The 14168-nt window shown below is 38.1% G+C and overlaps 1 protein-coding gene across 3 annotated transcripts in view; it reads right to left on the bottom strand.

Moving 5' to 3' along the window:
• The window catches only part of EIF4E (eukaryotic translation initiation factor 4E), an 83250-nt gene that overhangs the window by 31648 nt on the left and 37434 nt on the right, over nucleotides 1-14168 (bottom strand). For 2 of the 3 annotated variants that reach the window (XM_043871358.1, XM_043871360.1), the window contains exon 2: nucleotides 6800-6846. In XM_043871358.1, the coding sequence (XP_043727293.1) occupies nucleotides 6800-6846 (47 nt within the window). Of the gene's footprint in view, nucleotides 1-6317; nucleotides 6562-6799; nucleotides 6847-14168 lie in introns of those variants that run through there. The other variant, XM_043871359.1, reaches the window with a different exon arrangement.

Raw genomic sequence — 14168 nt, 5'->3', positions numbered from 1 at the left:
TTGCAATACAACATGTGTTTTTATATACCAGGATATATCTAGATTCTAGAGCCACTGTCCAATTCAGTATCCATTTACTACATATGGAATTAGATTACAAGTAATTAAAAATTACATTTAAAGTTTAAAAATAATTTCTTTGTTGGATTAGTTTTATTTCAAGGGCTCAACAGTGCAGCTAGTGGCTACTGTCTTGGAAGCACAAATATAGAACACTCTGACCATCACAGAAAGTTCTCTTGGACAGCATTTTTTCAGAAGAATCCTCAAATAAGCCAGTTAATATGTGAATGCTTTGGAGAGAACTAGGTGGTTGGAAAGAACAGGAGATAGGTTTTTCACATCAGTAAAACAGGACTTGGCCTGTGCCAGGCAGCATCCTTAATGTTTCATGTTAACGCTTTTAATCTTCACTGTTCTTCAACTATTTTCCTTTGTAATCCTAAGTATTAATAGTTTATTTAATGCATTTAAAAACCGTATTCTGATAATGAGGTCACAAGCTCCAGCAGACTGCTAAAAGGATCCATCACCTTTAAGGAAAAAGTAATTTAAAAAGCTAAAATAGCATTAATTATAAATCAAGATCCAAAGGTGATTTTACTAAATACTGTTTGAGAATACAAGTTGTTCAAGTTCAAAAAAAAAAAAAATTAATTGTATCACTCATAAATCCTATCATGCTACCACCCATACCTCCTTTCAGATTTGATTTTATGTTTACTTGTGTGCAATCTATGAATCAGTTCTATCCTTAAGGTAAGAGTTTTTCCTGAAGGTAAAGAGTTGGACTTCTGAGTGTTGGTTGAATTTTAGTTTCTTTTTTCTAAGTGTAGTAATAAAGCTTGTAGGCAGAACCTGGGTTTGAGATCCAGCGCTCTCATTTACGAACTATGTGACCCTGGCAGAATTTTTTTTTTTTAAGTTACTTGAAATGTGAATTTTTCACCAATAAAAAGTATTTATCCCACGACATTAAAATTTTTTTAAAACTACAAGAAAAAGATGTGCATTTTCTCTCTACTGAAATATTTCTTGCCTTAGTTAATACTTTAAGTTATCAGACTTTGTGGTTACATAAACTGTTATCTGAAGATGACCCATGGAAAATCACATAAGAATTTTTTATAACAATTTTTTAGTTCACATAAATACTAAAATCTTATTGGCTGTCATTATAATAAGCACAGCATTTTACAGTAACAAGTTTAAAATACATAACTAAAGACATTTTAGCTTTATAGATTACTGCAAAGAATTTACTTCAAACATTACTCAGAGAAATCTTAAGTCTTATTACTACCACCTCCTCCAAATAATTCAGCTTTTAAGATGAGTAACATACTATAACTGAAACTTTTTCAAAACTGCTTAACTCTTTGCCAGACCTTTCACCAAAATTACTAAAAGTACAAAGGTAGCTGAGAATAGATGCCATATTTGCCAATTTTTAAAAAATTTTACTACACTGTTTCCACTAGCAAAATATTTCACCTGTCAAATCATTTGAATTGACAAGGTCCAGAAATCAAATGAGAAGGGGGAGAAGGGAAGAGATCATTCACTTTCTTTAGAAATCAACCCACAAAGTCCTAGACGTTTACTGAAGAAGGAACAGTATAACTAACTTGTTTAGTCCTTAGACTTTCGACACAATGTTGCTATTTTCTTAAGATTCTATACTTTGGATATCAGCAAACACTGCAGGACAACAGAAACTAAAAACAAACGTCCACATATTTTCTTTTAGAGCTTTAGCAAAATATCTATTAAGTTTATCAAATTAATCTTTCCAAGTCACACAAGGAACACACACTACATGCCTCTTGGAAAGACAGTGTCATGTTTAACACACTCTGGAACTTGGCTGCTTTAGTTTGAACTCCACCCCACCACTTATTAGCTGTGTGATCTTGGGCAAGTTAGTCACACAAAGTTACTTCATTTCTCTGTGCCTTGGTTTCCTTATCTGTGAAATAAGAATAATACCTACCTCATAAGGCTGCTAAAAATTAAATGAATATATGTAAAGCACTTAGTAAGATGCCTGATGTGTTAACTATTATCAAGCTATAAAGACTGCTTAAGTTAAAATTCACTATTACAGACTGTATTTAAAAAGAACATTTCTATTAAGTCAGTTGCTTAGAACTTTAAATCTGCAGCCCTAGAAATGCAAAGCTGATTAGATCTGTTATAGTTCCACAGACTCTTAGTGAACACAGTGAGCAAAAACTACAGCTTCCCATTGTTTCTATGAAAGATATATCAAAAGTTCCAACTGGGGGAAAAAAATCTTATTTTTCTGATCACATTCTCAGGTTCTAGAAGTAAGAGACTAGAAATGACTACATAGTACTTAAGAGATAAAAGTCATCTTTTTTCTCTAGACACATTATAGGAACTTTTAAAACACTACTGATTTTTACTGTAAAGAGCGGGAAGAGTATCAATCATTTACAGGTCATAAGCTTTGTATTTCTGAATAATGACAAAGAAAAGATAAAAATAAAGTCAGCTATGTGAACCTCCTAGCAAAGAGAGGAAAAGGTAAGCATACCCATGCATGAATACACCTGCATGCAGTACATCAATGGAATATTAACTTTATCTAGTTCTTCATAACTGACAAATTGTCATCTCTAAATATTGTTATTTGAAAATAAAAATCACTGTACTTATTCCCATTTTCTAGCTAGCTTTAGAAATTTCAAGGTTTCAACACAGATAATAAAATTAGATTGTAATTCAGGCTCATTTCCACTTCTCAAAAAATTCTCTATGACAAAGATGGAGCAACTCCAAAACAGCAAGAAAATTTCTAATAGAAGCAGAGAAGGAAAGAAGAAATTACCATTGCTATAACAACTACTTCACTGGTTCCTTGTTACATCCAGGATTGCAGGTACTTCTATATTCTTAATCTTATATAAATTAAATAGAATACTTAAAAATTTTTTGTGTGTAGAATTTTCTATCCAAACTGGATTATGGTTACATAATTCATTAAACATTTTATTCTCTGCAACTTTGGAGTGCAGACTATGTCTGTTTCTAAGCTGGACTTCTCTAAGTCAAATAATTAGGCATAATATAAATTCAGAGTAAAAAACAAAGTAAAATGTAAAATATAAACACTAGAACCAAATTTCTTTGGCTGGTGAATGGACTCTCATAACACTACGTTTTCTTAAAGGAAAAACACGCATATTAATATGCAAGGTCTGCTTGTCAACAGTCTTTGTTTAGCAAAAAACATGGCATTATGTAACATATTTGTCACATGAATTTAAGATTTACTTTTTATAAACTCTCTGCAAAACATGTTTCTAAGGGATAAAAAAGGAAACATTAGATTAGCTGACCGTCCAAGTGGATTCCACCTATGAAACTAAGGTATAGTTTAAAAAAATTCAAAAGATATAATGTAAAAGCAAGTAAAACTATATACCTTCAGTTTAACTAAGGAAATAAAAATCTCTTATCTTTGAAAGAATTACAAGTCAAAAAACAACCCAATAATGAAGAAAACAGAATGAAGATAAAAGCTACCAAAACAATGACCCACTGGAGGCAAGATGGCCTGCCATTTTTATCAACTGATATTAAGTCTAACTTTGATCTACTCACAAGCTCTAATTCTGACCTGGCCATAATTCAAATGCCAACAGAGTTAACAGGAGAGTATTGTTCAAAATTTTCCAACAGTACCTGTTAAGAGATAAGTGGTTCCTTTAATTTGCCTATCAACCTTCTTAACAAATTTAGTATCATCCAGTATCCTTCTGCGTGTCCATGTGTTCTGTCGTGGGTTTTTTTTTTTTAAGTATAGTTGATTTACAAAGTTGTGCTAATTTGAGGTATACTGGCAAAGTTTTAAATATACACACACACAGACACATATATATTTACCTTCTTTTTCATTATAGTTATTACAAGGTACCAAATATAGTTCCCTGTGTTATAAAGCAGGTCCCTGTGCTCTATTTTATATATCCTGGTGTGTTTCTGTTAACCCCAAACTCTTAATTTATCCCTTTCTCCTCCCTTTCCCCTTTGGTAACCATAAATTTGTTTTCTGTGTCCGCGAATCTATTCCTGTTTTGAAAGTAAGTTCATTTTAATCATTTTTTTAGATTCCGTGTAAGACACATCTTAATGTAACTGATCACACACACACGCTCGATAATTACATATCAAATTGAAAATGATACTTTACGTAACTGTCAGAGACAAAAATTCCCCGAATGCCTACCAAGGTGGGACAAGCAGGAAAAACCTATGACTCTTTAGGTGCTTATGATTATGCCCAGCAAAAAAGAAATAAGGAAACTCACAAGCTAACTGAAATAGCAATGAATAAATACACTTTTTTGTAGGCTTTTACAGGGATACTTCAATTGCAACAAATACTAATCAGTTGCTTAAAAAAAAAAAAGCCACTATTTAAAATTGCCAAAAAGAATTCTAAATGACTAATCTGCAGACAAGGGTACATTAAAAATACTAAAAAAAAAAAAAAAAAAAAGATTTTTTTTTTTTAAAGTCGTATTTTTACACTAAAAAGGAACCCTTCGAAGTATTTTACAGGCATCCTCAAACTACTATAGTTTCAATCTGGCTTTCGACTTTCACAAACCAGATTTTTAGGTTCCCTACTCCCCAAATTTAAATGAAGTATTCAAATCTCCCAAGGGTCAACAACTAGAAGGAATACTATACTTTATCACTGACCAGGATCATCAGAAATTAAGCTTCTAAAAGTTCACGCTGAACAAGGTATAGAATCCCATTTTGTATAATTTGTATCCTCAAGAACACCTGGTACAAGCTCCTAAAAATATCCGGGGCTATAAATATTTACTGACTAAATACACTCCTTCAACACTTTGTAGTTTTGCTCCCTGCTGTTGAAACAAAACAGCATAGCTTTGCAAAACCCAAAGGACCTAAATGTTGCTGAAACTTCAGAGAATACATTATTGTTTTGTTTAGAGCGTTTAGCCTTGCCCCTATGACCAGCTATAGTGCTTTTAACTGATGCTAGCACAGAGGGCAAGAGAGTTAGCAGTTTTAAGTAGTATCATACCCCATTAAAGGGTTTTAAATTAAAGGTTTTACGTATTTATCGTTTAGCTATTTAACATTAATGTTCTAAAAATCAGTTAATTGTATCAGCAACTTAAAGAGAATTCTGTAGTCAATCTAATTTCCAGGAAAATAAACACATACTGGTACCAATAAAGGAAGAAATAACCAAGCTTTCTGCCTTAAACTCCGACAGTAAGCTAAGGATAGTTTACATCAATGTAATGAAAAGTAAGTATTTTTGTATTCTACAGACGTTTCCATACCTAGTTTTCAAAGTAGTTATAGAAATCTTTAAAAAGAGTCAAAGCAAACTGGGAAGCCATGATCAAAATCACAAACTACCATTAAAGATACACGAAAACATCTGGCAACGAAGGTCTGGAATTGGTTCCAGAGTATCAAAGGTTTTCTGGCGAATGTATTACGCCTCTAAATTATCACTTAGATGCGACATTTCTAAAACGGCAACACAGGCCTAGAAGTTTCAGTGAGCCAGTGCCGGCAAAACCAAACTATGTCAAAGATACTCTCTCCTTTGAGCGGTAACAATCAACTTTGTACTCTGGGATCAACTTGCTTCAAAGAAGTTTAAGATGATACCTAAAATGGGAGGGAAGCCAGTAGAACGGATAAAGAGAGAATCAAATAGAAAATTAACTTGAAAAGTTAAGTTTCTATTTCCAATAAACTGCGTCTGTGAAATCTTCCAGACGATAAAGACTCGGAAGAACAGACGGATCTAGACCCAGTCGCATTCTCTGAGGCGTGCGCACAGCGCGGAAAGGATGAATGAATGGAAGACAGGCGCGTGTGAAATGCAGCAGGTCCCGCCGGCAACCAGACCGGCTGCAGCTCTCCGTAGGCCTCGCTCCTCCCCCTTCCCTCCTCCATGACAGCCCGGTCTCGAGCACGGAGGGGCGAGGACAATGTGGTCCCCCTTCTAACCACCCCCCCCCCCGCCCTTTCATCCTCCTCTCAGAGGTTTACCGCGCGGCACGGGGTTCTCCTCCCCACCCCAAACCTTTCTCGCCTCCCCTGCCGCCAACCCCGGCAACTCTCCGACGCGCTGGAGTAACATGCGCTCGCCCCTCTCGGCTCCCCGCGGCGAGGTCGAAGCTTCTCCGCGCGTGCCGCGGCACCACTCCCGCCCAACCCACCCTCTGGCAACGCGCGCCCACCGGCCTCCCGGCCCACCCGTCTAATGAACCCCGGCACGCGCGCCGCACCCGAGTCCCTGGGCTGGATAGAGGCTCGGGAGGGAGAGGGAAAGGCTGCCCCGGGGCTCCCTCCTCCATCTCATTCCAGGCCGGCTCGCCGCCCACCGTCCCTGTGGATCCCGACGCCTGCTCGGAGCCGGCCCTGCGCCCTCCAATCCCGAAAACACAATTCCCATCACCCGAGCCCAGGGCCCCGAACACCCTCCATCCTCGTGGCCCCCTCAAGGCTCTGCCGGAGGCGCCGCGCCGCCCCTCCCCCCACTTCTCTCCCCGAGCTCTCGGGCCCCCACCAGAACGTGTGCTCCACACGCCGTAGCGGCCAACCTCCGGGGCGCCCCCAGTTGTCCGCGGGGAGGTCAGGCCCAAGAAGAGGGGGAGGGGGCGGCAAGGGGTAGCATGCGCGCCGGGAACGCCGTCCCGCGGGGTCCCCCAGTCCGAAGGGAGACGGAGCGCGGGGACCGGTGGGGGTGGGGGCCAAAGGCAATACTCACCGGTTCCACAGTCGCCATCTTAGATCGATCTGATCGCACAACCGCTCCTGAAGGGGGGGGGGGTGAGAGGAAAAAAAGGAGATTCAAACCGGATTGGCCGGCTACTGTTCACGTGACGGACGTGTCCGTTTGGCCCTGGCGGCGCCTGCGCAAGACTGCGGCTGCGTGTTTAACGAGAGGCTTCTGGGAAGTGAAGTCTCTCCCCTTTTTTTTTTCTTTAAGGCAAAGAAGTTTAAAAAAAAAAAAAAAGAACTGGTCACGTGGTCGATGGGTACGGTTCGCGGTTCTCGGCGCTGCGGACACTCGCGTTCTGCAGGGTGGTTTTCAGTGCCCTGCTCTTCCGCCTGGATAGATGCTGTCGCACTTACTGCCAGGCATGCCTCCTGTGCCCTTTGTCGCCCTGTCCTCCCATCTTCCCTGGAAGGTTGGGAACCGAAGGCTCAGCACGCTCAATAAGGCTTCATTTGCTTAGCTGAGGTCCTAGGACGAGTTGCCTGTGTGTTTATTTAATTTTCTTTTGACTTCTCACCATTTTCTCTTAGTTTTACAAAGAGTTGGCGATGGATAGTTGTGTGAGCAGTCAACCCTCCCCGGTCCCTTGGCGCCGCTAACACTGGTGGTCACTCATCGCCATCACTGCGAACGGGGTGGCGGCACCGCCCACAGTACCCACTTGCCACAGGTTGGGGGAGGGGGAGTGCACCCGACAGCTTTTCCTGTTCCAACTCCTGAAACTAAGACCTTAGAGTTAAATCTTGCGTGGAAGTAAAAATGATTTGCAAGTTGTGTCCTCTCGCTTCCACTGTTCTGCTTTAACGTGAACGGAAACAGCCCAAGTCCAGGTGCCAGCCAGGGAAGCCACTCCGGCCCCCGCTGACTAAGCCCTGGACTGACGGTCAGGAGTCGTTAGGCCAGGTCAACTATGACTCTTGACGTTGACTCATTCTCGTTAGGCAAGTGACTTAGTCAGTGCCTCAGCTTTTTCATTTATGAACCACAGATAATAATACACTTACCTCACAAGGGTTTGCTGTGCTAATGATTGTAACCAGTTTTGAAGAAGCATCGGACTCTATAAATGCTTCAGTAGGCAACCTCAGGAAGCTGAGGATCAGCGGCTTCCCTTAATTTTTTTTTTTTTTTTAAACAATTAAAAAGTTTTTTCTTTCGTGTACTTTGTTACATTGTCATGTACACCAATGCAATTTTAAAGTTTCAGGACAAGCTCCCCCCCTCCCCCTTTTTAACTGTAGCTACCCTCCACAGAGACTTTAATGTTCAGGAAAATATTGTTATATTCACAATAATCACTGGCAATTAGAAATTCATCCCCACTATGGCATCCTACATCTCCTTTCCATGTAACATACTGTGCTGTCATTTCTCAAGACAGTGTTACTCTGCACGGCTATAGATAGAGGTAAAGATATCTAGTAGAGTGCTACTCTAAGGTTTAATGAGGAAGACATTATAAAGTTTCTACTTCCCATGCTTTTTAAGAATGTTAACACCAGAAAAATAAGTATAAGCAGGTTGCCTGTGCCTGCCTGCTTATAGTGTTGCTGATGTTCTTAACTGTGTCATACCTATTATTGAGTACATAATGGGTGCTTGAGCTGACTAACACATAATTGAGGCTGTAATAAGAACTCAAAAACCACGGCCTGTTCATATGCTTTGGTTTACCTGGATGTCAGAGACAATTAATGAAAGCTTCTGACCAGTCAGTTTAGCTTTAGTAGGTTTAAAGTAGAATTCTGAAAAAATAAATGGATAATATGGATTTCTATTTACAGAGACTATCTACTTTTAGCCTATCCGAAGTAATTACAGTGGATCTCCATCTTACTTTCTGTTGTTTAAAATTAGTATCCTGTTACCCGCTCTGACTATATAGTATAGATGTATTATTTTCCCAGTGCTGCTAGTTAACAGAACAAAAGAGATTTAAAATTTGAAGAGATTTTAGTTCCCATGTGGGATTGAAAACCAGTGATGTCTTTAAAACTTGTTTTTAATGATAGCTTCCATTTTATTAGCTTTTCTCTTGATAAAACACACACCTCACTTTTGTCAATCATCCTTGTGCTTCTACAATGTATGTGTATATACTCCTATTCTTTACAGCTAATTTCTATTTTGTATGAGCTTTGTTGCATGTGTTTTATGGCACATTCATATGTCTTTGCTTAATATTACCATCAGATTCTGCCATGTCAAAAACTTGGTGATTAGGTTTTTAATCTATGTATCTATATAGTTGCTTTGTTTTACCAACCTGAAATACACAGAGCAGAAATTTTATACTTTATCTTCTAATCCACAGAAAAAGTACATATTTGTGCTTGTACTTAAAGAGGGATATGGTATTAAAACACTTTTATACTTATTGGAGTTATATAATTAACACATAACTAATGACCCAGCATAGTATCATGGTGAAGTGAAGTGAAACTATTATTTAAAAGCCTGGAATAATTGGTTATCATTTAACATCTGTAAATAGTCATGGTCTTTTCTCTGCATAGTATATTCCTGAAGCTGATACATTACTAGTCTTTATAGATTTAACTCATAGTAAAAAGACTTTAAATAATTTAATAGAATACATCATAATAAAAACATCACATCATTTTTATCATGTATTTTGTCACTGGAATTTTATTTAGAGTTTCTAGATAACCAAAGTCATTGTTTTACTGGACACTGTTTAACTATGGTTCAAACTAATCACATCTGCTATGATCAGTCCCTCAAAAATATTACTGTTGCAGTGTCTAGAAATTTTTTTAAATAGGCCTTGGAATTTTAGACAGTCTATTTAAATTAGATGTCTTTCTTAGACTCTGATTAGTACAAAGCAATCATTTGTCTTAAAATGGGTAGGTTTTGAGACTGAGGATATGAAATTGCATAATAAAGTAAATGATTCTTAATATTTTAATGTTGGGTATTAATTTTAGATATAATCTAAATCAACCTCTAGTTAACACTTTTTAAAAAACCATTTCACTCTTTTTTTCATTTTTTTCACTCTCAAACTTGGTTATACTTTACAGTCTATTTTTTAAATTGCTATCGTCACTTTCTACAGTGATGTTACTTTAGGAAGGACCTAAAATGATGGCTTCTAACATGATGAATAATCTTTTAAATTACAATTAGTTTAGTATTTGTGAACATGAGCTCCAATGTCAAATTTTCTTGGTTCATAATCCTCATTCTACCACTTACTGTGTGACCATATGCAGATATCTGTCTCTTTCTGCCTCATTTTTTGTCATGAGTTAGATGGGCCAATAATAGTACTTACCTTGCATGATCAGTGTGAGAAATAAATTAATCCATTAACATGCTTAGAATAGTTCTTAGAACATAGTAGCACTATGTTAACTATAATTACCATGATAAAATATCACATGAACATAAATTTCTGATTTCTACTTTTTGTATAGTATAGTATGCTTAAAAATTCTTTTATGCAGAGAGCCAACCCCCACTCACTGTCTTTAAGCATAATTAAACATTATCACCTCCATCTATAGACAGACTCAGTAAAGTTAGGGGACACAGGCAAATCTACCCAGCCAATGGGGAACCGGAATCCAAACCCAGTTCTCTCAACTCTAAGATATTCTTTCCTCCATACCAGAGCTGCTTTCCTCCAACAGGGTCTTCCAAAATGCCTAGGTCTCTTTGAAGAACTTTTAGTACTAAGTTCAATTACAAAACTTGACAATTCAAGAAGAACTATGTTAGTAATGGGAAGTGTGTAATATTTGAAGGATACTGACGGGACATGGGACGCCCAGGCACTTCCTTTCTGGCCTGTAAAATCTGTTTGCCATCCTAAGTCATGGGTATATAAATAGTTCACTACCCATAAAAGAAGTGTGACTAAGAACCGAGACGGTGCAGCTCACAAGCACCATAATAAACTCATCCACCTAATGATAGAGATAGGCACTGAGCTGCTTCCCTCATTGCATTCAGATCTCCATCCCAGTGCCATCCCCTGAAGGAAGCATTCCTTGACCACCCTGTCTAAATCATCATGGTCATTACTATTTATCCCCCTGCACTGCTTTATCAGACCACTTTGTAACCCTTGCTTTAAACCCAGTATTATATTAAATATTTAATTGTCGGTTGTCTCCACTAGCATAATATTAGCTCCTTGATGATTTGTAGGTAGATTGCTAATCAATATTTGGGGAAAACACAAATCTAATTTTTAAAACTTCACCAAAGTCTGGCCTCAGGACTAATAATGCAATAGAAAAAATATGTCCATGTCCAGGCATCATGTTAAGCAGTTTACATGTGTTGATGGTACCTCATTTTATCTTCAAAAGAACTTTCTGAGATAAGGAAACTGAGGTTAAATAACTTTGCCAGAAATAGTTCTGCCTTCAGGGCTCTTAACAATATATGATATTGACTAGATTGTAATTGGACTGCCTAATAAGAAAGTCAGTCATTGGAAACAATGAGAAATAACCTGCAAATAGTATGTGAAAAATTCATGTTTAGTACCAACAATTACTATAAATACACTTAATGCATCTTTTAAAATTGAAATTTGAAAAAAATTTAAATGTATGGGATGCAATCAGTAGTCTATAGAAATAATCTGCATGATTGTAAACACCCAAAATTCAGAGATTTGGGTGGAACTTCAGAGAGGATTTTCTGAAAATCCATGACTGCATTTTCATTGCTACATATCTGAGTAAGTGCTTACACTGAATTGTCTAGAGAAAGAAATGTATTAATGGGTGGAAGTTGATCTGCTTGCCATGTGTAACAGAGGAATCCAGGATAACAAAATTTGATGATCTAGCATTGTTCTGGGGACAGAGTCGTTGTTCAGTCGCTAAATCCTGTCTGACTCTTTGCGACCCTATGAACTACAGCATGCCAGGCTTCTCGGTCCATCACTATCTCCCTGAGTTTCCTCAAACTCATCTCCATTGAGTTAGTGATGCCATCCAACCATCTCACCCTCTGTTGTCCCCTTCTCTTGCCTTCAGTTTTTCCCAGCATCAGGGTCTTTTCCAATGAGTCAGTTTTTCCTATCAGGTGGCCAAAGTATTGGAGTTTCAGCTTCAGCATCAGTCCTTCCAATGAATATTCAGGGTTGAGGGGACAGAGTACCCTGGCACAAAAATATGAACTCTGGTCCATTGGCCCCCAATGGGAATGGTTTCTTGGGGACACCACAACTATACAATTGCCTTGTTTTGATTCCAGGTTTACCAAGCAACCATATAATGAACATATCTTCTGGTATTGATTTGTATATATGTAGGGTTGATATGGATACATGAATGTCTAGACCACAATAGTTACATTGATCAGAGACCATTTTTTAAATGGCATTAAGTTTTTTAGCTTGTTTTACTTATGCTCTGGTAGCTTGGCTAAAAGAAAACTACCCCTGTGGACTGGATTTTCTGTGTGTCCTCAGACTGTGATGATTCTCTGTTGAAATGCCAATCTACAGGAACTGTCTGTATGGCTACCCTCCCTAGGGCTTGTCAAGTGTTCTTCTCCAACAGTATCTTTGGAGACTTGTGAATTATAAATTTTTTAATTCATCTGCCTTTAAATTCTTAAAAACAGGGGATGTACTAAAAATTCTCAGATATTACCCTACATGTTTCAAGTAGCTAATAGAAAACCATGATTAGTTTTGTAAAAATAAATAATATAATCATAATTATACTCCCAGAAAGCCATTTATATCTTTTTTTAAAAAATGAGAAATCACTATTAAAGACTTGGTATTTGGGGAGACTTGGTATTGTCAGGTCTGTGGATGCATTTAGTGCAAATGTGACAGCATTCACAGCTCTGAAATGGGAAGTTGGGAAACAAAGGCCCATACTTCCTCACATCAATGCCTGAGATTTTCAGGGATCAATGCCTGAGATTATCAGGTTTTAAGAAGGCGAAAAGGATTTGACCCTGATATACATATCAGCAGACTGGATGTTGCTGTTGTTGCTCTTCAGTCAGTAAGTCGTGTTCGACCCTTTGTGACTCCATGGACTGCAGCATACCAGGGCTCCCTGCCCTGACTATCTCCTGGAGTTTGCCCAAGTTCATGTCCATTGGGTTGGTAATGCTATCCAATCATCCTCTGCCGCTCTCCTCTCCTTTTGCCTTCAGTCTTTCCCAGGATCAGGGTCTTTTCCACTGGATGCACTTAGTTTATAAAAAGTGACTTCTGGGAAATGGAAAAAAAAAAAAAAACATGCTGGGCAGATTTATGAAACCTGTTAGTTTAATTGTGAGGCAGTTTATGGAGATGGAACCTTAAAAAAAATCTGACCTTGCTTAAACATTTCCCCATATATGTCTATATGTTTTTCTCCCCTGAAGGGTAAGAAAATAGGTTCATATGATAATAATAGTCAAATGGGATATCTATTTCATTTTGCAATAAAATAAGATGGCAAGTAAACATGATCTTATTCCTTTATTAGGGCTTAATTTTTACACTTTGAAATATATTTTGGAAATATATAGGAAAATGTCAGCAGTCATTGTTGAAACTGAAAAACTAAAGGGGAATTACTGTTTTGTTAAGTAACAAAAAAAACCGATTAGCTAAATGTAATTAATACTTGAAGAGCAAATCAATCAATAGTACTTGGCTGAAACTATTTGAATGAAAACATTTAAATGTAACTCAATAACATTTTTTGTCTTAAAAAGAAATGTTACATTATATGTCAACTGTACCACACTACAACTTAACTATATCATTATTTTGGGAGATTAAATCACATATCTGATAGAAGATACTGTTGTTGTTGCTCAGTTGCTAAATCATGTCCAACTCTTTGCAATGAGCCCATGGACTCCTAGGCTTCCCTGTCCTTCACTGTCTCCTGGAGTTTGCTCAAACTCATGTTCATTGAGTTGGTGATGCCATCCAACCGTCTCATCCTATGTCCTCCCTTTCTCCTCCTGCCTTCCATTTTTCCCAGCATCAGGGTCTTTTCTAATGAGTTGGCTGTTTACATCACGTGGCCAAAGTATTGGAGCTTCAGCTTCAGTCCTTCCAGTGAATATTCAGGGTTGATTTCCTGTAATATTGATTGATTTGATCTTCTTGCCATTCAAAGGACTCTCAAAAGTCTTCTCCAACACCGCAGTTCAAAAGCATCAATTCTTCGGTGCTCAGCCTTCTTTATAGTCCAACTCTCACATTCACACATGACTACTGGAAAAACCATAGCTTTGACTTATGTAGATCTCTGTGGGCAAAGTGATGTCTCTGCTTTTTAATATGCTGTCTAGGTTTTTCATAGCTGTTCCTTCAAGGAGCAAGCGTCTTTTAATGTCAGGGCTGCAGTCA

This window comes from Cervus elaphus, chromosome 17, assembly GCF_910594005.1.
Source record: "Cervus elaphus chromosome 17, mCerEla1.1, whole genome shotgun sequence".
Classification (NCBI taxonomy): domain Eukaryota; kingdom Metazoa; phylum Chordata; class Mammalia; order Artiodactyla; family Cervidae; genus Cervus; species Cervus elaphus.
This window is presented reverse-complemented; position numbering and strand designations above follow the sequence as displayed.